Here is a 26,328-nt window from a genome sequence, read left to right as displayed (position 1 = left end):
ATACACATACACTGTTGTTGCCTTTATCCGAATTTTGTATTATGGTCAAAGGTGGACTGCATGTTTAAATAGTTTTCTCTTTATTAAAAATATATCATAGTACAAAATATATTAAGGCCAATGACAAAAAGAGAATGGCTGGGCGTCCTCCAGCATGCGCTTGTACTTTTCCGCTTTGGACGGATATGCTCACTCGAGTCTCATGAGACGCTGAAACGTCATGGAAGGTACCGGGCGGGCTGGTGGCGGAACAACTGAGATTCCTCCCTGCCTTTATCATCGTATCAATGAGCGTGTAACTTCTATAATCTAGCTCGACTTCACATAGACAGAGCTCAGGAGAATGGGCTTGGCGAGTGCCCTTACTGCATATGCATTTGTACTGCCGAGGCACTTTCTAAATCAAGTACCTTGTGTATCCTGCCTTCAAAAGCACATCTTTTGGGGGGGGGTGAGGAAGTAGTTCTAAGACATAGATTTGTTTGCATTGTCCTATTACGCATCGTGTCCTTTGACTAAATGCGGAGTCGACTCAGCCTGTTGAAAAATATTTTGCCAGCCGATAATTGTTTCGTATTTAATTATTATAGGATTTCCAGAGTCACCAGTCTCGATCCAAAATAGACCGTAAAAATCGACGCCTGCAGGTAGCAATCTAAGCTTTTCGTCATAGGTGTATTTCACACGTTGGTTTTTTATTGTAAGATTACAAAGCGTAGCTTCCTTTCTGTAAAAAAAATACGGCCAAGAAACGTGCCAGGGTCAACGGCGGGCGGCGACGCAGACGACAGAGTCGAGTGACGGGGCGCGTTTGGCGCTCGTACTGATAGACGGTGCTACCTCTTTATTCAGACTGCTCCCGACCACCGTGGTTTACAACGTATAGTCTTCTGCACTGACCTATAGTGCATTCATGCTGAAGCTGGGAGGGGTGCTCTGGCTATGAATAAAGAGATAAATATTTCTTGAAATCAAAACACTGTAGAAAGGACAAATGAATGATATTAGAGCCGTATCTTAGACTTTCTTTTGTTTGGATTATCTGTAATTTTCACTATATTTCACGTGAGTTATTTAATTATTTAGAGCACAGCTCTTATGCACCCGTTTCCGCGTTTTGCGGCGACGCCGTCAGCGTTGGCGTAACCATCCCGATAAATTTAGCGGGAAATCGAATTAATCTTGAGGTCACGTAACGTCAATTTTCCCGCAAAATTTAGTGGGGAAACTTAACCCTCTAAATTTAGCAGAGACCTTTTCACGCTAAATTTGGCGGGAAAAATTAGTCACTAAATTAAGTGGCAAAATTTTCCCGCTAAATTTCGGGAACAATTTTTTTTTTCGCTAAACTTAGCAGGAAATTCATTAATACTTTTCCCGCTATGTTTAGCAGGTACATTTTCGCGCTAAATTGTGTAAAAATCTCCCGCTAAATGGGAGGGGAGCAAGAGAGGAGAAAGAGAGGATAGGAAGGGGAAGGAAGGGCATACCCTCACCTCTGTACCCTCCCATCCTCCTCCTCTGGAGCTGATAAAAATTTCGCATTTAAAAAAAATGCTGAACGTCTTACAATTTTCATTTTATGTTTATTCAATTTTTATATTGCAGGTACGCTCGCGGCAAACATCTGGGTGGTGCTGACCCTCCACCCACAAGTCAGTAGCTACTAAGCGGCAAGAGGGGGAGTTTGGTCTGACAGCTCAAGGGACACCTTTGCTCAGATTTGAATTTAAAATTATCATCTTTCGAGCAAAGTTAAGCTTTTCTGCGTGTAGTTCCTCTAGAAATAAATACCTGCTACCAAATTTACCAAGTAACTACATTTTGCCACTGCTATACTTCATTTCACCTTAGGTCCGAGCGCGGCCGATGTTATGAGCCGAAAGGCCGATCAAACAGCGCAAAAAGCGTAACGTCATGGCGTGCTCTCTGCGCTTGATAGGCCAAGCCGGCGGAGGAGTACACACAGAGACACTGCAAATACCGGCTGGTCCTATCAACTGCAGAGAGCACGCCATGAGGTTGTGCCTCTTTCGCCGTTTGATTGGCCCTTCGGCTCATAACACCGGCCGCGCTCTGACCGAAGCTGAAACGAAGTATAGTAGTGCTCTTCGAGGACCTCGGACGAGAGCTTATTCGTGCGGAAACATCATGCTTGTTTAAAAGCACTCGCTGATGCAAGGACTCGCTGATATACAGCGTTCCAATGGAACGCTGGATGTCCGCGAGTCTCTCCCGCACGATGAAAGTGGGGGGAACCATACAGTCATATCGCATTAGGATATATTCTTCCGGGTACTTTTTGTGTATGCTTTACAATTTGTTGAAGAAAAGCCTTAAAAGCTACACTTACGCAGTTTCTGGAGGTAATATATACGGCCAGGGGGGTGTAGCCTAAAAGGCTAATTGTAATGATGAGTCGGCTTATTAAAGGCAAGCTGCAACACTTCTTAGGCTGATACTAGCGTAGTTTTATCCCATGAATCGGAATATCATGTTCGTTTTCTCCGAAAATATATCTAAACGCGATATATCACAAAAAACATTTGACCAGTAGTGGCGTCAGAAGAGGACCTTTTGGCCGCCAAGCGCGTGTCACTTGATAGCCGTGCGTCCAATCGCAAGCTTTCTAGGTATATTCTCCCGCAGCGGCACCGGTCGTGACGTTTTTTTATGCACTTTTTAAGAATAGCGTGTGCATGCATAGCTTTGATAGGCGCTGAAGAAGGGTGAAACCGGAGATTTGGACAGCTCCTTTTGTGACGTCACTCTCCGAGAAAAAAGCCTTCAGCGGTACTTTGAAAATGATACTATGCAGCCTCGATTCACCAAATTAAAAAAAAAAAAAAACAATAATAATAATTTTGATATTCGAGATCCTGGAGGCAAAATGAAGAATATTTAAATGTGTTTCCTTAAATACAAAACCGCTTCAGCTTCCTTTTATGTACATATTCCTGAAATTCTTAATTATTGAAAATAGACCCGTGGCTTCAATTAGAAACTTACTAAACATCATTGAAAAACACTAAATCAACTTTTTGTTATGAACACATAAGACAGGAGCAGCATCTGACGGATTTCTAAGAAAACGCTCAACCTGGACGAGTTTCTAGGATTCGGTTTCTTACCAGAGCGCGTCTCTGCACCTGCGATACTGCTGACCAGTGGCTGCAGTGCGAAGTCACCTCCCCGCCTCCCTCGCAGGATGGCAGGAAGTAGGGCGCACGTGTATTGGGCGCCTAAACCATTGGGGAGCAGGACCGCGGGCCCAGGGGTCTGCTCCGATAAGAAACGGAAACCTAGAAACGCGTCCAAATGAAGCGTTCTTTCAGAACGCGTAAAATGCTACCCCTGCGTTATAGCCTTCTAAAAAAAGTTAATTCGATGACCCTCAGCAAGTTTCTAATAGAAACCATATATTTATTTTCCCCACTTAAAAAGTTAATTAACTAATTTTACTTAATTATCGGGTCGATCGTTACGATTAGGCTCCTATACCACGTCCCCCTGGCCGTATGCTTTACCTCCACAAACTGCATAGGTGTAGCTTTCATGGCTTTTTTTAAACACATATGTAAAGCTTAGAAAATCACCCTGGATACCAGCGAAAAGGCGATATCAGAATGGCCATGTTGGTATCACATATTTCGGCTGGTGTAGGATATCCCATAATACGAAATGCTTGTATGGATTCATGCCCTACATCGACATGCAATATGTTGGTGTAGGATGTCCCATAATGCGATATGCATGTATGGCTCCGCCCGCCTCCATCGTTCCACGTGCCTAATCCAGTATGCTTGTACCGCCTTTTCGCTGGTATAAGATGTCCGATAATACGACATGGTTGTGTGGGGCTTTTTCCATCATCGTTCTATCATCGAGATTTTCCAATAGGGTAGCCCGCCTTGTCGACTTGAATGCAAGGCCCGTACCCGGCCCTGGCCCTTCATGAATGTAGCCCTGAGGTCCGAGCCCGTCCCGCGGGCTGGCTTGTGCCAGAGCAGATCTTTACCTACGACGCTGACGGCTCGCTGCTTTTTATGACTGGGAGGACACCGCCACCTCGCTTCGAGCAACGGAGTTGGCGCAATTACACCGCGCGCGCTTCGGGATCTCGGAGGCCATGCGCAAGTAGGCCATGGTCTCCGAGATCCCGAAGCGCGCGAACGCTTCTCCGGCAGTCCTCTTCCTGCGGAGAGGCGCTCTCAACCCAGTCATCGAATTCGCCGTTTCAGTTGTTTCAGCGAGGAGGAAGAGTCAATGAAGAAGTCTTGTTATGTCGACTTACTGCAGCCTCTACTTATAGATTTTTGAGTCTTGTAGTAGAACGATGAAGAGCTGGTGGCGGGATGTGAATGGACAGGTTGTAGTGCCTCGTTTTTTTAGATATTCATCTCGACATGTTCTGGCTAGCGCTACAAGCGCGGCTTTTGATATATTTCACTGCAATATTTCGCTCCTCACATAAAAAAAAAGAAAAAATTGGAATTTTTCAATATAAGAGATATCATGCTGTATCTTTTTATCTCAACACTTTTTTTTGTAGCTCTTAGGGCTTGAACATGAGAATGAATACTATATAGAGCAGTCCATGTTGCACTTTTTTACCTTTTATTATTTATTATGCAATTTCTGCGGATCACATTTTCGTGTTTGCTTCTACTAGACTCACCTCTAAGCCGGAGTTACTCTGCTTATACATCATACAAAAGACAGTTTACAGATATCTGTCTCCACGATATCCGTGGTTCGATTACCGCATCACAAGTGTCTCTTTGTAGTCGCTGCCATGCGGCATTGGAAGCGTAGATCTCGTGGTAACTCGCGTTTGAATCTGTTTGCAGACTATCTTTTGTATGATGTATAAGAAGTGTGACCCCGATTTTTGGGAAAAACATTATGGCGGTGAGATACGACCACATCGCAATGGTTTCGCGATATTTCTATAAAATTTGTGAAAATTGTAGGTGCTGAATTGTAGGTGTAGCAAAAACGTTGAGTTTTTGCTACACACCACCGTATCCCGTTATGAACCTTCTTATGTAACTTAATATATATTCAAACAAAATTCCAACCTTGTTATAACCTGGTTTATTCGGCATTCCAGCCTCATATATTTACCGATTCCAAGCCTTGAAATTTTAGATTAGACGCGGGCTACATTGCAAGGAATGACCATGGGACAACAAATTCTGGGATTCTATTAGAAAAGTTTGTTCGGAATGGCTGCACACACTTTTCTAATACAATCCCAGAATTTGTTGTCCCATGGTCATCCCTTGTAATGCAAATAAAACTCCAAAAAAAATTTAGCTTTGTAGAAAACAAGATATATATATATATATATATAAAAACAAGCATGCTGTACTGTTGGTGACTTTTTTACTTTTTTTAAATCCGCACGTTGTTTGACGTAGCTTTTCGATCCTGAGCACAAGGTTTGATACTACAAGCGTCAAGTCCTCGTGTCATCCTTCTTTTCATTTTGTTTTTATTATTTGTTAATTAAATTACGCAAGTCATATTGTGTTTGCCTGTACCATAAACATGTTTCCAACAGGCGGCCCGGCCCGGCCCGACGCTAATTTTCACAAAACAGCTGCCGCTTTATTTTAGCCGAGTATGAATAACTTACAAATTGTGCGGCATAACATCTCGCTTGCCACTGCTACACATAAGCTTATGACGGTACCCGATAGTCGAAGCTGGACGCATATTTTGTTTTCTGCTATTATTAATTGAACTAATCTGCAGGCCTAAGCAGTTTGTTAAAAAAAATCACCCCGATTGTTTTTTTTCTCCGACCAAACCCGCACGGAAGGACGGAAGAACCGAAATGTCAAGCTGCAGTAAACAAAACTATGTATAACAGTTGAAAAGGAACGGAAACGCTGTGAAGGTTTTGACAAAACAGACGCACAAAGTTCTAAATTGCCCACTCTCGCTGCGTAAAACCGAAGAAATAATACGAAAATTATCGCCGCCTTTCACAGTGGTTTGCGAGAAATTTTTCAGGAAAGGCACGCCTCAAGTGAACTTCTTCTGCCATATTGGGGATGCACACATTCGTACGTACAGACGGTTTACGCTGGCGAGGGTGCGCATTGTGATAGCGCGTATCTGTGTGTTAATGTTCATATCTCCCATAATCAAGAACGGCAGTTTGTTGAATTAATGAAGTGTTGTAGGTGTAGAAATAAGTAAAAGAACAGCCTTGTCTTCTACTGGTGGCGTGTACATCGTAAAAAAAAATGTTTTGTATCCGTAGGACCTGACACTAGACAGCTGCCTTTACTACTGACTGTTCTTTCGTGACAATAAATGGAATAGAAGCTTTCATATACACAAAAAAATACGGCCCCCACGCTTTTGCTCTCGATTTATGTTGGCAAAGTTGTATTTATAAAAAACAATGATGGTGCTTCACCTTCTCGCGACCATGTTTTGGTGAACAGTGCATCGAAACGCAGACAAAGTGAATCAACAAATCATATTAAGACCGTCTTGTTTTCTACTTGTACACCCAGTATTTAGATGAAATTCAGAAAAACCTTAGTTGTGGTATCTGAACATATCATAAAATGTTCACTAGTATATTTGTCGCGAGGCTCAGCCTCCATAAACAAAAAAGAAGTACCAAATACTGAACCAGGAATTCTTAGCTGCGTCGTTTTGTCTAAATACTGTATGCCACGCAAGGAACTTTTAGTATTTTCGAGCTTTCAGTCTCTTGTGCCAACACTTTCCAGCTCGCAGTCTAGACATATTTTCCCCTGACGTTTTGTTTTTGCGATACCGAGCATTTGTTTGTCTTGACGCGTAAGATGCTCATTGAGAAACACAGCGTTCTTGTTTCTGTGAAACCAAAAACCTCAGTAGTGATCCTTTTCCTTTTTGCTTTCATGAGGACGGCGTTTCTTTTTGTGCATGGCACGAAACATATTACGCAGTTTTTTGGATAGCCTGGTTTTCACGTTGGTACCCTGTGGCAGCTGTCGATATCAGCAGCTGGAATGGGTTATTTGAGTGCGTCACAAATTTTCGTTTTACGACGTCATAGAAATTGCTTTTGTGAGGCAATCCTTCTATCGCGAGGTTGTTTGAGCGCTGGCATTACTCCAGTTTTTCCATACAGGGATACAGGGTACAGGATCACACCTACAACTGAAGAGGTTGTTTTGCAATGTGCCGCCACGATGACACAGATTGCAGTACGTATCCACTACTGCGCAGCATTAAAAACAATTTGTGGCATGAGCAAGATATCTATAGAGTTTGGATGTATAAAATACGTTGTTGCTTAATGTTAATAAAACTTCTTTGCGTTTCCACCTCTTGCAGGCCAAGGCTGCACCGTTTCAAAATGGCCAGGATCATGTATCGGAATTCGGAAACACCACCGCGTACCAGAATCCATTGGCCCTCTTGCTGGCCAACAGGGCACTTGAGTAACTGGCGCGGGGCCAGCCCGCAGCGCCGGCCAAGACCGTAGCGCCGGCCGGGCACAGATAGTGATTAATTTTTAAGCAGACTAAGTAAGCATTTGAAGTATATTTTGTTTTCTTTATCCTTCTATAGTCACTGGCAGACGAAGAAATTCAAAGCGTGGCAAATCCCAGGCATCTTTTATCGCTTTGCTGCCAATGAGATAGCAGCAATCCACAATAAAACGCCAAATAAGAAATCGTAAATCAAGAATAATTCACCTTACCCTACATATCTTAAAACATGTCAGTGACAAAGTTACTTATAGTATATTCATTCATTTGAAATAGTATTAGTCCAAGTTAAGGACTCTGATAGGAGTGGTAATTACAAGCAGAATTGAGGTTAGTTATGTAGTGACCATGTGAACAATAGCGCCACACTCCATGGGTTGTTGCTTTGTAAGATATCATTATTGAACGGCTATGTTGCATTCCTCTACTTATGACTGAGCCACCGTTTGAAGAGAGGTTGATGTCATGTTGTCTAAAATCTATCCAACTATTGAGTTCCTGGAAACTTTGTTGATGCCTTTCAGGAAGTACCTTGCTTATAAAATGTTGTGTGTTCTATGTTTCGGCTCCGCTGACACGCGTCACGAAAAATGCCGTGAAATCTAAGTGGGAGGAAGAGCAGCAGCACACTTTTGACGAGCTCAAACGACGAGACCAAAGCCCTCCGATCCTCGGCCACTTCGCCCAGTCTGCTGAGACGGAAATTTACTCGGACGCCAGTAACACAGGACTGGGTGCGGCAATCGTCCAGAAATAGAGGGTAAAGTGCGAGGAATCGCCTTCGCAAGTCGGACGCTGGGAAGGGCGGAAAATAATTATTCCACGACGAAGGGAATGGCTCGCATCCGTCTGGACGCTAACTAAGTTCCACCCGTAGTTTTATGGGATACCTTTTAATGTGGTAACAGGCAACCACTCGCTCTGCTGGCTCGCGAACCTAAAAAAAAACCACCAGGATGCTTCGCGCGGTAGATTCTCTGACTCAAGAATTCGACATAACTGTGGTCAACAAGTCCGGCCGTGAGCAAGTTGACCGCAACTGTCTATCGAGGTAACCTGTCGAGTTGGCGCCCGAAAGCAATGACGACGACGACGGCGTCGACGAGGTTTTTCTTGGAGCAGTGACCGTCAGGGACATTGCAGCACTACGAAGAAACGATCCCGAGCTGCGCGCGCTCATCGAGCACCTGGAAGAAGAATGAAATGTAATTTCACAAGAATTTGCACGATCCCTGAGAACATTTACCGTTTGTCATGGTAAGCTCTACAAAGAAAACATCTGTGGCAACAACTTAACGCGAGTGCAAGTTTTCCCCACAAGATTCCAAGAGCAAATGTTCCAAGCCTGTCATGACGACCCTATGGCTAGACACCCGGTACAGCAGCGCGCTTGCAAGGATTCGCGAAAAGTACTACTGACCCAAACTCTCAAAGACCGTCCATCTCTACGTCCGATCATGACATGGTCGTCAAAGACACAAGGAACCACCGACTTTAAACCAGTGTTGTACGGAACGGCGTTCCAAAGAACGTAGCTCCTGGAACGCGTTCCTTTTAGGAGGAACGAAGAACGCCGCTGTTCCATTTGGCATCGGTGGAACTGGAACGGGAACGCGTTACATTTTTACTGGAACGGAAGTAACGGCGTTCCTTTTTTCGTCCAGCGGGGTAACTTTTATTTTATTTCTCACAGGGAAAGCATGAAAGTACAAAAACAATATCGTTACGAAGTGCAGGATCTCTTTAACTTTTTGGCTACTAATATTATGGATTATTCTGTGTGGTCCTCGCTTGCTAACAGTTTCGGGTGCAGCAGAGCTGGTGGGCATTGATACTTTTTTGAGTGCCCGAAACTGCGGTACAAAAAAAAGCTTTTAGTCGTAGGAAAAGACAAAGAAAGAGGGTTGTTCCAAACTCAGCTACTTTGGTTCCACGAATTCTCATACACCTAGAAATCTTATTCCGACTAGAGCCATTTTTGAACTTCAATAACGAGACCTACAATTACAACAAGATCACAGATTGCCAGATATCGGACTCGCCCTTTGTATCCCGAACATTATTCACTTAAAAGATACACAAAAATAAATAACCTTTATTCCTTCTCTTGTCCCCTACTTTCAAACTAAACAACAAATCCAACGTTCAGAACGAAGTATTTGTAGCTTTCAAGACTGACTTTCCAAAAGCCCTACCCTCTGCTTCACTTGCTCGTCTTGCGGACAGCAACATAGAGAAGCAACTGTTGTTAAGTTATAACACGGGACTCTGTCAAATTGATGCGTGTGAGGTTGTTGTAAAACGCTCGTGCAATCTTGGGTAAAATTACATTTGGCTCGTCAGAATTGTCCACTACAAACATGGACATGGTTAATAGCTGAGATTTTTAACATTAATATATCAACAATTGAAACCCTACTTCCGCGTGTTTTCTACTCCTGGTGCCCTTCCATCACGACATACAAACTCGTATGTTGACTATTAAAGGGATAGATAAAAAAAACTGGTTGATTGAACTAAATATGGTAATTAGCAAAAATACAAATGTAACGTATATGTAACGATACGTTCCATTTCTTAAACTGTGACGGGAACGAGTTTCTTTTTCAAAAAGTGAAAGCCGTTTACAACTCCCTGTAACGCCGAATTAGAGCGCAGCTCTTGAGGAGGAGGAGGGAAGGGTACTGGGGGGGGGGGGGGTCAAGTGACCTTGGGTGGGGGTCACGTGACCTAGGGGGTCACGTGACGATGACGATGCCGATGACGTCATCAGTAACGATGACGATGCGGATACCGGTGACGTCATCAGTGACGTCATGAGTGATGATGACGATGACGATGCGGATGCCGGTGACGTCATCAGTGACGTCACTGATGACGTCATCAGCGTTGATGACGATGACGATGCGGATGCCGGTGACGTCATCAGTGACGTCACTGATGAAGTCATCAGTGATGATGACAATGACGATGCGGATGCCGGTGACGTCATCAGTGATGATGACGATGACGATGCGGATGCCGGTGACGTCATCAGTGATGATGACGCTGACGATGCGGATGCCGATGACGTCATCAGTGACGTCACTGATGACGTCATCGGGGGTCACGTGACCCCGGGGGTCACGTGACTTGGGGAGCCACGTGACCTTGGGTGTCACGTGACTCTGGGGGAGGGGTCACGTGACCTTGCGGAGTCACGTGACCTTGGGTGTCACGTGACCTTGGGCGTCACGTGACCTTGGGATGACCTTGGGGGTCAAGTGACCTTGCGATGACCTTGGTTACGCCGACGGCGACGGCGACGGCGACGCCGACGCCGCTCAAGCCGGGAACGGGCCCCTAAGAGCTGCGCTCTAAAATGGAACTTGTAACGGGAACGCGTTCCAAAAATCAGAAGGAACGAGGAACGAGCTTCCGTTCCTTTTTTTTAGGAACGTGTACAACACTGCTTTAAACCACAAATTTAAAGAGTCCTGCTGGCTGCCAGCATGACATTTTAAACCGATCGCTGCGTCAAATGCGACCTTCCAGCAGATTGGATTGGATTTACTTGGTCCCTCTTTAACGTCCACGATTAGAAACCGCTCGATAATTGTCGCAACTGATTATCTCACACGGTACGCACAAACAAAAGCGCTTCTGTCGTGGACTGCTGTTAAATTTTCCAATTTTTTTGTTGAATCAGTCGTCCTCCGGCGTGGTACCCCCAAAGTGCGGATCACAGATCGAGGGTTGTCGTTTTAGGCGCAACTGACGCAGGAAATTCTTCAACTCCGCAACGCAAGCCACCGTCGAGCCACTGCGTACCACCCGCAGACCAACGGGCTGACGGAGCGGCTAAACAAAGCTCTTGCCGACAGGGTCTCGATGTACTACGTCGACGTGGAGCACAGAACGTGAAATAAATTTTTACCGTACGTCCCGTTTGCCTACAGCACTGCGGTTCAAGAGCCAACTGGCGTTACACCTTTCAAGACGGTGCATGGTCGGAAGCATGGTAACAACCGTGCTTGATGCGATGCTGCCCCAGGAGCCAGCGGACAATGGGAGCGACGACACCCATGTGGTTTCTCAGCGGGCCGAATTTCCGAATTTCGCCAGCTCGCCCGATTCCAGATTCCAGATCAGCAACGTGTCGACGGTGGCCGCTAGAACCTTCGTCGTCGGGGTGTTCACTTCCAGCCCGGAGACAAGGTCTCAATGTGGACACCCATCAGTCACCACAGCCTCAGCGAGAAACTGTGAAACGGTACTTCGGGCCGTAAAGGTGCTTCGTCGCCTTGCAAAGCTCAACTACGAAGGGGTGCCCCAGAGAATATTGCCACGAGCGTCGGCGAGCGACCGTGTGCGGTGCCGAGTGGTTACCGCGCTTGACTGTCGAACGGAAGGTCTAGGTTCGATTCCATTTGGTGGAATGCTCATTTATTTATTCATTCAACATTGCGTTCTCGTGAGTTCGAGAAGATTCTCGACTGATCAGCTCCGAATGTTCTCGTTGCCGAACGCTCTAGGCCGATTCTTCTAGAAGCCAACGCGCGTACATAAGGGGCTCCACGGGGCGCTTTGCAGTCAGTTTCGGCCCAGCGTTCGACTCTGCTGTCACGCGGACTTCGACGCCTGCAACGCTCTGTTGTTATCGTCTCTTTTTTTGTGTTATTTTTGGGCACAACTTTGCCCCATTAAACGTTTAGTTTCTTCAGCTATAATTGCCTCGTCACTTATCACTCGTGACAATATAAGCAGCATCACAAAGCTGACCACGACCCCAAGTTGTTCACGTCGTTCGACTCCAGCCATTCTGCACTCGATAAGTTTGAGATCTATTTAAGGTGCAGACGACGACGCAGTTTACGGATTGCTGTTTTATTTTTATTTTATTTTTCTTAAGGTTGCATGAGAACGATGCATATTTAAAGGATGTAGTTATGTCGCGTGCATGGCCGAGAAAAAACGCTTCTCCGTGCATCTGAAAGTTTCGCGTTTATTCTTATCCCGGACGTGGATGAGAAAGCCAGCGTAGCCTTGAATGGTCAGTTTCGTCAAAAGGTCTTACTTAAAAGCTTCCTACAAGTAGCGACATTCTTTTGTGGCACCGACTGCGTAACTGTGCAGGTTTTAAGAAACGAGTGGCGGTGCATAGCAGAAGACTAAAGTGCATGACGCAATTTGGTTCCAGCGAAATGAGCTTTGTCTTTTGTATTGCTTGTTGCCACTCCGAAAATCAATCATCAAGGGACTTTAATCTCGCGCTAGCTGACGCCGAATATTCTAGGTTGAAATTTCCAGATGATGGGTGTAGTAGATAAGGACCCGAGTGCGGTGTTGCCGATTCAAGCACTGATTCCCCCTCGCGATAACGAGCTGTCGCGCCAACGCATCGTCGCCTCCTGCTGCCGCCGTTGACGCTGGCTGCTGTATTCTCGACGCGTGTTCTTTAGTTTCTTGTTTCTAGCACACATTCGCAATTAAACCTTATTTTCAGTTAAGTATTCATTGTCTCGTCGCCTTCATCCGCGGCAATATATTGATTGGGCAACAGCCATGAAAGAAGGATTTATGCTAAAGCTAGTCACGTCTCAAGTTTGTCGAGTAGCCACAGCTAGTTTATATTCATTAGTGAAGAGCACCTTGTCGTGTGCGTGCAGATTTTTTTTTTTTTTTTTTGTTGAGGACTTAATAGGCTTGCGGTCTAGTCATGGGTTGCAACAGCAACTACATTTATCTTCTCTCAAGTACCTAAGCAAGAAACTTGATCTTCGTATTTCTTGCTGTTGCATAAATATTTGTCTTACTACCTTTAACGTTGTCTTGCATATAGTATGCGTTCATGTACGTTATTTGATATGCGTGGCAAAATGCAATCTAGAGACGGTGTGCTTTATAATGTGCTCAAATAAGGGAATTATTTTTGACGCAACATCGGTGATATATTTGTTTTCAGAGTGTCAAAAGAGTCAGAAGTCAGTTTGTTTTCAAAAGTAAAATATTGCTCTGCTCAAATAAGAATAATGCTCGACGCAACATTTATAATGTATATTTTGTAGGGACCCAGTGTTTCCACGGTGCACTGTTAGTTACCACTTAATTATTCCGAAACTGAGGAATTTCTCTGGGTAAATAAAAAGAATGTTCGGCGCGACATCGGTGTTATATATGCTATAATAGACCAGTTTTTACCTGGTGCACTGCTAGGCACACCTCAATTTGCTCGAGAATAACATATTATCTGGCTCAAAAAAGAACGTTTGATGCAACATCTGGGATGTGTCTTTATAACGGCTCAGTGTTCATGTGGTTTGCTACGCTAGTCATAGTTATTTTTTTTTTTTGAGATCGATCAACTGCTGCGCTCAAATCAGACAAGAGTATTTTTAGTAATATCTTTCATATGAATTTCAGAATGCCCAAGTATTTACATGGTGCTAATCTAGTCAGTGTTCAGTTTTACTTTCGATAATGAAATATTACATTTCATGCTATCACATAATCTTATTTTTATAGTTTTGCTTTTACATTTAAAAAAGCACGTTAATATCACTCCAGTTGTGCACTCTCTGTAGAGTTTACCTAACTGCCATTAATCTGAATATGTAGGAGCTCACATGTCTTTGATGTAGTGTCCAAAATGAGAAAGTAAAATTAAGCGGAAGTAATAATTGGACGATTTAAACCAAAGGTGAAATAAAAAAACGCCCAAAGCAGCAATATCCCTGGTTAAATCAACCACTAAGATATCGATCTCAGTAAAAAAGCGGCCTCTACAGGCGTTCTAAATTTCAGGTTACTGCCTCGTAGTGAAGCCCTTTTTTTCTAAATTATCCTTCTCGAGTACTGACTCATGCTGAGTCTCGATATACAAAAATTCAAAAGGAGACCATTGCTCTAACCTTTGGCCGCGACAGATATCGCGCCTTTGTCCCCGGCATCAAGTTCACAGCCGAAACTGAGGTAGGGGACGTGCCACCCAGACGTCAATGTTTTTTTTTTCCCTGCTAAATTATGATTTAAACTTTCAGTTTGTCTCATGAAAGGAACTGGTCTTGGCCAACACCCTGTCCAGAGCCACAACCGCTACAGGCGTTGAGAATGCTCGGGACGAAGTAGAGATTCACGTCACCAATCTACTTTTCGACAGGTTGTCTATAGCAATTGTTAAGAGGCTTCAAGAAGCCAATTCACACGAGCCGGTAATGCAGGATGTCGTTACCGCAATTTCTAGCAAAACACTTGACAGCGCTTCTTGATACGTGAGGTCAGTGTTGTCTGTTCTCAAAGGCATTGTGTTTAAAGAAGCCCAAATACTTAATTATTCGCCCATCAATGTGGTCAGCAATGTTAACGTGCATACATAATGGTCACCAAGGCATTTGAATATCTGAAGCTAAGGCTCGTAGCCTTGTTTCTTGGCCCAGAAATAGGAATTCATAAATAGAATTCATGATCGGTAAATGTAGCATCTGTTAGCTGCATGCTTACTCTCAAACGAGTAAACCACTCCTAATGCGCAAAACTCTTTGCCACCCATGGACCCGTGTTTGGAGTAGACCTATTTCCATACGCAACCGATCAATATTTGATTATTTATGAATCACACTGAGACTTAATCGAGATCGACCCTTTTTGGACACTACAGCGCAAACTGCAATTGAGAAATTAAGTTCGACATTTGCAAGACATGGTCTCCTCATCGAGGTTTTCTCAAATTGTTTACTCCGATTTCTTCCAATAGAGTTTGAAACATTTTTTTTTTCCTCTATGACTTCCAGCATTCCCCATCGAGTCTTCGTTTCCCACGTTCTAAAAAAACTGGCCGAAAATGGAGCCCAAATAGCCAAGCGCATTCTCAAGAAAAGAACCGAAATTGGAGAAGTCTTCGGGCTGGGTGTTCTTAATTGTAGGACCACTCCACTGGAAGATAGCAGTAATCCGGGTGCCCTTCTTATGAACCGAAGCCTGCAATCCCGCGTTCCAGACTTCGCACAGACGCCAGGAGCGCAAGCGAGAAAACACAAGCAACATAAAGGTGAGCATTGACTGCAGGATCACCTGCCAGGTAATATCGTCAGAGCTGCATTCCCGACTGGATGGATCATTAGAGTGAAGGTATTCCGTAAAGGTGCACTAAGGTCCTATGCCATTCTGTCGAAATACAGCCGAATGCTTATAAGGAACAAGCAGCATCTCAAGCCAACAGAAGTATAATTTTTTCTACAACGTGACGTAGACGATGACGGCGACGACGAAGCTCTACTGGCCAAGCACCCAGAGTCTCTTACCCCACGGTTACCGCTGTTGTCACTCCCAACAAACCAACCGACCGCCAGAAGCTGTACCACACCGCAGCATGGACAACAAGTCCGCAGACCAGCAAAACGGCGTAACCTCCCGAGAAAAAAGAGCTACGACGCAAGCTTTCATCAAATGGCGTGACCTTGTGAACATTGCCCCAACTTTAAAGGGGAAATATTTTTTTTCAGATATGTGGACGTCATAGTACGTGAGCGCTGGCTTGGTTTGACGCCAGGGAGTTTGGGTGTAAAAGAACAAAAAGAACAAGACCATCGCGGTATTAAACAGAATATATCTGGCAACTGATGCGTGACCACTGTTTGCGCGCGAGCCTGACTGCAAGTTTCCACCGTACTTTTTAGCAAACCATGGGACTTTTCATTCTTAAGTAAAGATAAGTGGGATCAGGACACTCATTCGCCACGAAGGCGAATTCAAGTATTCCTCGAGATATGGATTGTTGACGAGCGCATACGTCCGAGTTACACAGTGATCGTGTGCAATGCGTGGGCTGGGTTTGGCTGACGAGCTTGGGCACCGCGGATTCATAACAGCGAAAAGGCGGAGAGCTCTAGATGGGAAAAGGTACGAGAGAGTCTGGTGTTTTTGCAAATTTTCGTACCAAAATGCAGGCTTTAGGCTTTCTACGCTCTTGCACTAGTTTTAATCTGGCACGCTAAACGAGCAATTTGTGAAGTCCCCATACACCCGAGCCGGAAATTATTTTCATGGCCCCTTTAAACTGACACTTCTTTTACAAATCAGCTCCAGGTGGCGTGCTGGGGACTTGCATGAGGCATCATCAGAAATTTCCGAAGCCCATTAACCTTCAAGACGTGTAGATATTGTGCTATTCGCGGGAACGTATAAGTTTTGCCTAAGAGAAACTAAACAATTCAATAGGGTCCTCGTCCACCTGGATAGGCCGAAACTTGTACAAGGGTTACCGAATTCAATATTTCGATATCTTAGAGACGTCATTTTTATCCTCGCCTCGAAAAGGGTGCAATTATAATGGCTCTTGAAGACCGACGTTTTTCTTTGTGGAACTAAAATATAATGCTGGAGTCCGATTAGAACGGGAGAAAGAAACAACCGACACCGACAAACCTCAGCACGTGCAGCGTGCACGAAAGGGTATCTCTGGCAGACTTTGCGATCACTGGTGCTTAAGAGTTGCTAAACTGAAGGCCATTATTGTGTTACCGTTGCAATCTATTGTCATCCATACTACCTTGTCAGTCATGTACGTTTCTTTTTACCTTTTTTTAGTTCGACGTGCTAAAAAATGTCAGAGACCAAACTACAACTAAACTTACAGTTCTTTTCTTCATCCTCGTCTTTATGTATAATACGTTTTCCGTAGGTGTAAATACGAAAGGGAAATATTGTAATCTAAATAACTTATCTAATGCTGACCCAGTCACATAAAGGAAAAATAAACCTCGGGACAATTCATAAACCGGCAGTTTGATACTTTAGACCCATGTTACGGATAAAAAGAAGAACAGGACCTGGAATAGCCAAAAAAATGCGAGTATTTGACGAGCATTAGACAAAAACGCCGCCGTTTTTCGTCTAATGCTCGTCAAATTTTGAGGCGCTAGAGAAATGCAGCCTTCTGGCTTAAGTCCTTATTTTGAACTCTTTTTGTTCGCCTTCCGCCCATTGATAAGCATGCGGGAAGGGCCTTAGGACGCAGCTGGTATCGCTGCGCCGCAGCGTTCTTCTGCAACATAAAGTTCGTCTTCTTTCCTCGCCGTCACAATGACAACGAACGCCAAATGAATGGAAGCACGCACGGTACCGCCGCGTGAAGCCAGCAACAGCTGACGCCATTTTACGAACGCCGTCTGCTAGCCAAAGTCGAACGCGGTGTGTCAGCTCGACCGCCTCCGCCGATGCGCCACTGGCAAAGACGACGAAGCTGAGACACGCCGACGGTTATTGAGTGAGCAGCAGTACCGCGGGACGATTGCAACGGCGGCATTTATTGGGTTCAAAGGCGTGAAATAAGCAAGAAAAATTTAAAGGGCAGCTCTTAGGCACCCGTTTCGGGATTGAGCGACGTCGGTGCATTATGGGTAAATTTCCCGAAGGAACCCGAGCTCCTCCCGAAGGACCTCGGGTTCCTTCGGGAGGACCTCGGGAGAACCTCGGGTTCATTCGGGCGGACGACGGATTCCTTGAGGAGGACCTCGGAGGACCTAGGAAGGACCTTGGGTTCCTTCGGGAGAACCTCGGGAGAACCTCCGGTTGCTTCGAGAGGACCTCGGGAGGACACCTCGAGTACCTTCGGTGACCTCGGGGGGGGGGGGGGCGGCGGGGGGTCAGCTGACCCCCCTGAGGTTACGTGACCCCCTTCCGAGGTCACGTGACCCCCCAAGGTCACGTGATTCCCTTGAGGTCACAGACCCCTCCCCCCCCCCCCCCGAGAGCACGTGACACTCAGTACCCTTCCCTCCTCCTCCTCAAGAGCTGCGCTCTATAATTCGGCGTTACGGGGAGTTGTAAACGACTTTCATTTTGTATTTGAATCAGAACGCGCGACCTCTAAGTTGGGGACCACATACCTTCGCAGGGACTTTCCTGTGAACTTTTTACAGAGACACGAGGTGCCCCATTCGGAAAACAAGTCCGTTTGCAAAATATAGGGGCCCTGAAAAGGCCCGTTTAGACCGCTACCAGAACCTGTAATTAACGTAACGAGTCCTTGACAAGTGGTTGGCGCATAAGGCGTTTTATGCACGCAGGCGGGCGACGAACTCAGCGCAGCGGATCACTTGAAGTCACCGGGGCCGTCAGAATCCTCGTTCTTCGCACTATAGGAAAGTTCCCTGTCTGCGCCGGGGCTGCAGAGTTTGGCGGCAGCGGCGACGAACGACTGGAATCTATCAGTGTTTCCGCGCGCCTTCTCTTTCCTCCAAAACATGAACTTTGCAAGGTGACAAGTGAAATGGTGGCTCTCGCGCCGTCCAGATGAGAAAGAGTTTTTGGCGTGGGCCCAGGTGAGCACCACGGTATTGGTGTGCGCACCCGTGTTCGGGTCGACAAAGTGCAGCTTGTGGTTGACGGCGAGGTGCGTGAAGCGAGCGTCATCTGCAAACTTGCGATAGCCAGCCCAACAGTCAGTGATTATTCTTCTCTCAGGGCGGACTCACTCGGCTATTAGCCCTTGCAGGGTTTTAGCGTCACGGGTCTCCACGGGAACAAGAAAGCAGCACCGGCTGCCACGCTCCACACCGCCGAAAACTCACTGGCCAGGCCTTAAGTACCCGCTATGGTACTTTCGCCACTCGAACATACCCTCGTCTAGTTCTACAATCACGCCTTCGCCGCCAATCATTTATGAGTGCGTAAAGCCGGCATTTACCACAGCATCCCGACCAAGGCTCGTCCAATTAGTTATTGTCTTACTTGCGACACCATTCTCCCGCTGAATGACGCAGCACGGTAGGTTGTGGCACTAGAGGTCGATGATTTTCATGAGTTGGGAAAGCGTCAGGTGCGATCCCTCGAAAAAGAAACCGCTCCGTACCGAGACCTCGCCCTGGCACTGAAACTTGACCGGCTTCCTTTTGGGCACCTCACCAGTCATCCACACACCGCACCTACCCGAGTAGTCATCTACAGATTTAGCGCGGACTTGCAGCGTCATCGCAGCTTCGCACTCTGGGCACGCACGAGAACCTTGGAGCAGGCCCATGCCCTGTGGAAAATTATTTGCTTCAAGACAGTTTTTAATGGCGTCATGAAGGCGGCACAACTTAAACGCTATGGCACTGCGATGCTTGCCTCTGGCAGACTAGAGCGCGGAGGGGAACTGCCTGCTTCTTTGCATTCAACATTTTTATTTGATCCGCCACTTTATCCCTCGTGACACTATTCTAACGAACTCATTGGTTAATCGGTCGGACCACACCACCGCTTGACAAAACAAATGCCAATCGTTTGACCAGAACGGTTGCCAAGGTCGGCATCGTTACAAAGAAGAGTACAGTCGGGCCCAACAACAAAATGAAGTAAAAAGTGAATAAAAATTAAAAAAAAAAAACAATAAGAAGGGAGCCGTTATCGGGCGGCGTGTTCTTTGAAGAGAGGTGTTGCTCGCAGTGTTCCTTGTTTGTTTTCTTTTTTTGTGTTTTTACTCTAGAGGCTGCCACGACCCTTATTTGAAGCTGATTTGTTGACTCAATAACAAACAACGCGTTAACACGAAGGAGGGAGGGAGTCTTGGAGTCAAAATTTGATGTATTCTAAAAGAAAAGAAAAGTAAGAATGCACAATATATAGCGTATGCCCCAAGATCGTTATACTAAGCACTCGGTGAGGCCTCATGATGCCGCCGACGACCGTTAACTATTTATTTTGCTTCTTTAGATTTTTTATCGCGACGACTAGTCCACCGTGCCACAGAGTGTCCAGTGGACGTCCGGCAGTTTTTAATGATTATTATTATTTTCGATTGAAGGGCTCTCTTCCTATGCTGCTTCGTTCCTGGCGCCTTAAAATATTCTTCCTGTTTAGATTATAGGCGCGAAAAATTCACACTGACTAGGGCCTGAGTAACAACCCTGCATTACTCAGGCCCTAGTCCGTGTGGATTTTTCGCGCCTACAATCAAAAGAGAAAGAAAGACATACGCAGACATCACAGGCGCACGCACTCAAAGTTGGCCCAAAAGTTCAGTGCCCCCGACGCGTTTTTGTACCGATTTCCAAACGATACACTGATACCGCCAAGTGTTCTCCGGCCTAGGATTTTGGTAACATTAAATGGTCTCTTATGGCCGAGCAGTTGCAGAGTTCTGATAACTTCTCGTTGGGTGCTGTAATTCACGCAGGCACACAAAAGGTACTAATAACAAAGCTTAATAATTAGGCTAATTACTTTTGGACTATTTTTATTCACAAACCATTCCAACCATGAACTAAACTTTTTATTATTTTTATACGTGGCTCTAACTTTTTCTGCACATATTTTTATTGCGCCAGGAACGAAGATGAAGCGGCATAGGAAGAGTGCCCTTCAAACGACAATTATAATAATTATTAAAAACTGCCGGACCACCGCTGGAAACTCGGAGGCACGGTAAAGTATAGTGGCCATAAAAATCTAAAGAAACAAAATAAATAGCATAACGGTCGTCGGCGGCGTCATGAGGCCTCGCCAAGTGCGCAGTATAACGGACTTCGCATACGGTATATATTGTGCATTCTTACTTTTCTTTTAGACTACGTCAAATTCTGACGTCAAGACTCCTTCCATCCTTCGTTCCAACGCGTTGTTTGTTGAATTTACAAATCAGCTTCAAATAAGGGTCGTGGCAGCCTCTCGGGTAAAGAAATAAAAAAGAAAACAAACAAGAAACATTGGGAGCAACACCTCTCATCAAAGAACACGCCGCCCGTGAACGGCTCCCTTCTCATTTCTTTTATTTTTTATTCCTTTTGTTACTTAATTTTGTCTTTGGGTCCGACTGTTCACTTCTTTGTAGCGATGCCGACCGTGGTAACCCTTCTGGTCATACGATTGGCGTTTGTTTTGTCACGCGGTGGTGTGGTCCGACCGATTAACCAATGAGTTTGTTAGAATGGTGTCACGAGGTTTAAAATGGCGGATCAAATAAAAATAAGAAATGCAAAGAAGCGCGCAGTTTTCCTCGAAGCTTTATTCTGTCGGAGGCGAGCATCGCAGTGCAAAGGCGTTTAACTTGTGCCTTCATCATGACGCTTTCGAAGATTCTCTTGAAGCAATTAATTTTTTCAGGGCATGGGCCTGCTCCTGGGTTCTCGTGCGTGCCCAGAGTGCGAAGCTGCGATGACGCTGCAAGTCCGCGCTAAATCTACGGATGGCAACTCGTGGGGATGCTGTGTGTGGATGACTCGTGAGGTGCACAAGAGGAAGCCGGTCAAGTTTCAGTGCCGGGGCGAGGTCTCGGTACGGAGCGGTTTATTTTTCGAGGGATCGCACCTGACGCTTCCCCAACTCATGAAAATTATCTACCTCTGGTGCTAGAACCTACCGTGCGCCGTCATTCAGCGGGAGACTGATGTGGCAGGTAAGACAATAAATGATTGGGCGAGTTTTTGTCGGGAGGTCGTGGTAAATGACGTCTTTACGCATTGAGAGATGATTTGCGGCGAAGGCGTGACTGAAGAACTAGACGAGAGCATGTTCGGGCGGTGAAAGTACCATCGCGGGTATTTAAGGCCTGGCCAGTAGGTTTTCGGCGGTGTGGAGCGTGGCAGCCGGTGCAGCTTTCTTGTTCCCGTGAACACCCTTGAAGCTAAATCCCTGCAAGGGCTAATAGCCGAGTGGGTCCGGGAGCAAGAGTAATCACTGACTGTTGGGCTGGCTATCGCAGGCTTGCAGATGACGTGCGCTTCACGCACCTCACATTCAACCACAAACTGCACTTTGTCGACACGAACACTCGTGCGCACACCAATACGGCGGAGGACGCCTGGGCCCACGTGAAAAATCTCTTCCATTTGGACGGCGCGAGAGCCACCATTTCACTGGTCACCTGGCAAAGTTCAAGTTTTGGAGGAGAGAGAACGCGCGCGGAAACACTGATAGAATCCAGTCGTTCGTCGCCACGGCCGCCAAAACCTACAGCCCCGACGCAGACAGGGTCCTTCCCTATAGTGCGGAGGACGAGGATTTCGACAGCCCCGATGACTTCGAGTGATCCGCTGCGCTGAGCTCGTCGCCCGCCTGCGTGTATAAAAACGACCTATGCGCTAACCGCTTGTCAAGTGCTCATTACGTCAGTTATAGCTTCTGGTAGCGGTCTAAACGGCCCTTTTCAGGGCCCTTATATTTTGCAAACGGACCTGTTCTCTGAATGCGGCACCTCGTGTCTGTAAAAAGTTCACAGGAAAGACCCAGCAAAAGTATGTGGTCCCTAACTTGGAAATCGAGTGTTATGATTCAAATAAAAATTGTTCTTGCTTATTTTGCGCCTTTGATCCCAATAAATGCCGCCGTTGCAGCCGTTCTGCGGTGCTGTTGCTCAATCGCCGTCGGCGTGTCTCAGCTTCGTCGTCCTTGCCAGCGCCGCACCGGCGGAGGCGGTTGAGCTGACACAGCCCGTTCGGCTTTGGCTAGCAGACGCCGTTCGTAAAATGGAGTCAGCTGTTGCTGGTTTCACGCGGTTGTACCGTGCGTGCTTCATTCATTCGGCGTTCGTTGCCATTGTGACGGTGAGAAAGAACTTTATGTTGCAGAAGAGCGCTGCGGCGCAGCGATAGCAGGTGCGTTTTAAGGCCCTTCCCGCGTGTTTTTCAATGGGCGAAGGCGAACAAAAAGAGTTCAAAATAAGGACTTAACGCCGAATGCTGTATTTCTTCAGCGCCTCATAATATGACGAGCCTTGCACGAAAAGCAAGTTTTTAGACCAGAGATTGGAGATCGTTTTTTTTTTACAACAACAGGGCTCTAAAGTATCAATGTGCCGGTAAACCTTAGTGCTCATTAAGCCCCACTTTTGTTTTCTCTTTGCGCCCACGCACACGCGCTCGTAAGTACTCGTACATTAATTTCTATTCCAGTGGGAATCATCAAAGCGGGCGTCATTATTAACGAACGAATACAGTGCATGTAGTTTAAAGTTACGGGCCCGCAAAAAAAAAAAAAAAAGAGTTTTCGGAGAGATAACAAACGCCACAGGTGGTCTGAAGTGAGACACGTGTTCTAGGTCAAAAACAACCACAGTCATCGCAGGTGTGATCTTGTTTCTGCGCAGTGCATCACGTGTCGCAATTTTGGGTACTGTATATCCAGCGTTCTCGCCTTTAAATGCGTGTGTCAACTCAAGCTTTTTTAAACACATTATCGCTATTCTATTGGTGTACGAACCTCGTGCTCATGGACAGGTCGCAGTAATGTCGCATCGACAAAATTAAATAACGATTCCGTCTCAATAGGAAGAAAGCACCCTTACGCTGTTCACCGCACTCTTTTACGGCACCGAAATCCACAACCTAGGATGGCAGCCTGCATTCGAGAACGAGTGATCCACTCGCCATTTCCTGACTTTGACGTCAGAGACTGTCATGCTTCCCAAATGCTCCAGGAATGCTTGATGAAATTGTCGACCAAGGTAATTGCTGTAAGTATGGATCCGATGCGTTTCTTGTGTACGTACACCCGCCGGCAATATGAAGGTGAACACTTTACCTGGTTTCTTGCCTGTTTTACGGCTCCCTAAAGCTATATTAACTCTCAATGTCTCAAATGGTAAGTGGCTTGGGGGTCTAAATTTTCCGTTATAGCCCTCTTCTGGACCAGAGCTTGTTCCAAAACATGCAGGAGCGTCAAAAACATGAAGAGGGCTGTTCACTTTCATATCGCTCACGGGTGTACAAGTAGAAACACAATGTAAGTATCTCGAATTGAGAATAATTCGAGAATTCGTTGAAACACTGTAACCACCGGGACTTTCAAGTTACTTTTAAAAATGACTTGTTGAGATGTGACTCGTTCTGAAATATAGCGAATGGTCATTGCCAAATAGGTGTGGCTACAATTGTGAATAAAAACATGACCTTTGGAGAAGATCAATAAGAACAAAACGTTACGTGTGCTTCACTTTTAGGGAAAGGGAGGAAAGGGCCAAGTACTGTTTAATCCGGCTTTGTTGAATGTCACCGGAGTTTACTTGATGCCGTCCTTTGTGTTCACCTGGTGGCAGCTTTTACGTGTTACCTTCAAAACTCGGGTCTATCATCCCATGGCTATGCTTCGCTTCAGCTAAAGTCATGACGCAGTCGACTCTACAAAGTAGTTGAACCAATCAAGCAGCATCAAACGTGCAAGTCATTGGTCATTTTCCGTTTATAATTGGATCGACGATGAGCTAAAGATGCAAAAGCTTGACGAACACCATGATGGCCCGCTTTTGAGAGCGTCTGATTGTCCCTTCCGAGCGTAGCTTCGGCTGTGTTTGGACTGGAGGTGAAACGAAATATAATGCCTCACCAATGAAAACTAAGATAAGACTGCCTCTTATTCTATTACGCCAAAAGATATTACAGCCTTGTCCTTTTTACAAATATTTTCATTCTAGCGCTTCACCGGCTGGCGTACCTTTTCTCCGACCATCACTTATTTTACGGCTCGTTGATCATCAATTTAAAATAGGCTTACCTCACTAAAAATCCCCAACCATACATTGACTCCTTCATTCCTAGAACCTACTGTGACTCGAACCGCCTCCAGGCATTTTAGCTAACATAATTTATTTAAAGTTCCATGGGGTGATTTATTTTGTTAAAGCATAATTGGCTCAATTTTTTTTCAGCAGTGGTGCATTGTTGACCTTTGCTATTTTGTGTGTGTATTCTTGCTTATTCTGCTGTTTTTACCTACACCCCTCTGTAATATCCCCTGCACCCTGAAGATATCTATATAAATAAGTAAATAAAAAAGAATTGAATGCGATAAAACAGGGCTTATAATTATGCTACAGACATGCATGCACTGCATCCGACGACACATAGATAACGTCCCTTCAGTTTTCGCTGATAGTTCGTGCCGTCATCTCAGCGGGCAAACACTGTCTGGAAACATGGAGGTAGGAAGAAGAGGAGGTGATATACCGACTCAAGCCAGCCAAAGGAAAAAAAGTCTCATCTGAAGCAGAAAGTAAAGGTGGCGTCCGAGGGAATACACCCAAAGTTGTACGTTTCGTCCAATAACGTGTTTTGGTTTTGCTCGTTTTGGGCCATCGTTGGGGGCGTGTCTCTCCAGACCAGAAGTCTCCCCCGGATACACGTCTGGTGGCGTCATGTCACCTCCAGAAGCCTCCTACCTCCACTTCTGGAAACCGCAGTTTAGTAAAAGAGAAATATATATAGACGCTTTACACATGCGCCAGATTACATTCGTCATTGCTCACCTTCTCTTGCCTTATCCAGATGTTGAGTCTGTAAAGCCAGCGCTGACGAGATCCCACAAAAGCAAATGCTTGGGAGTAGGACAAGGTAGAATCTAAAAATGTCCATAACCTTTGCCGGCTCTGGTCATGACGAATTGAAGCAAACTTGACAGGAGGAAACAAAAATTGAAGGTCGGTTTTGGCGGCGCCCATGCACAGCTGCCGCAAAGCGTCTATACTACTGAAGTAGAAAGCGCAACATAAATTATGAATTCACTCGGAGGTCAGGCGAGTCAGGAAAAGAGTTTCAAGCCCGAAGGCAAAATTGTGGCGAAGCGAAAGTTAGTTGTGCACGATTTATGTAATATGAATGAAATGACCTGACGCTTTAAGTAGACTGATGTAGACATGAAAGGTTTGAGGCCGAACCTATGCCGCGGCCTTTGATTTTGCCAAGGCTAGTATACACCGGATCATTCATTCCAGGTTGATTCTCAGCAGACCCTTACCGCCAATGATCTCTTGAGGAAAATACGAAGGTACGCTGCTGGGTTTCAACACCATGGCTTGAAGCCTGGCTCAAGGGTATGCACCCATGTCCGGAACACAATCGATAATATAGCCGCAGGTTTGGCGGTTGTATTCGCT

The 26,328-nt window shown here is 45.7% G+C and overlaps 1 protein-coding gene across 1 annotated transcript in view; it reads right to left on the bottom strand.

The window, feature by feature from the left end:
• Positions 1-26,244, bottom strand: part of LOC115326026 (luciferin 4-monooxygenase) — a 112,443-nt gene extending 86,199 nt beyond the window's left edge. Inside the window, 1 exon segment of the mRNA XM_042291635.1 lies at positions 26,190-26,244. Coding sequence (XP_042147569.1) covers positions 26,190-26,244 — 55 coding nt within the window.
• Positions 26,245-26,328: the final 84 nt, after the last annotated feature.

The sequence above is a fragment of the Ixodes scapularis genome, unplaced genomic scaffold (assembly GCF_016920785.2).
Source record: "Ixodes scapularis isolate PalLabHiFi unplaced genomic scaffold, ASM1692078v2 PGA_scaffold2__306_contigs__length_199485367, whole genome shotgun sequence".
In the NCBI taxonomy this organism is placed as follows: Eukaryota; Metazoa; Arthropoda; class Arachnida; order Ixodida; family Ixodidae; genus Ixodes; species Ixodes scapularis.
Note: the sequence above shows the minus strand (reverse complement) of the source record. Positions and strands in the feature narration are given on the sequence as shown.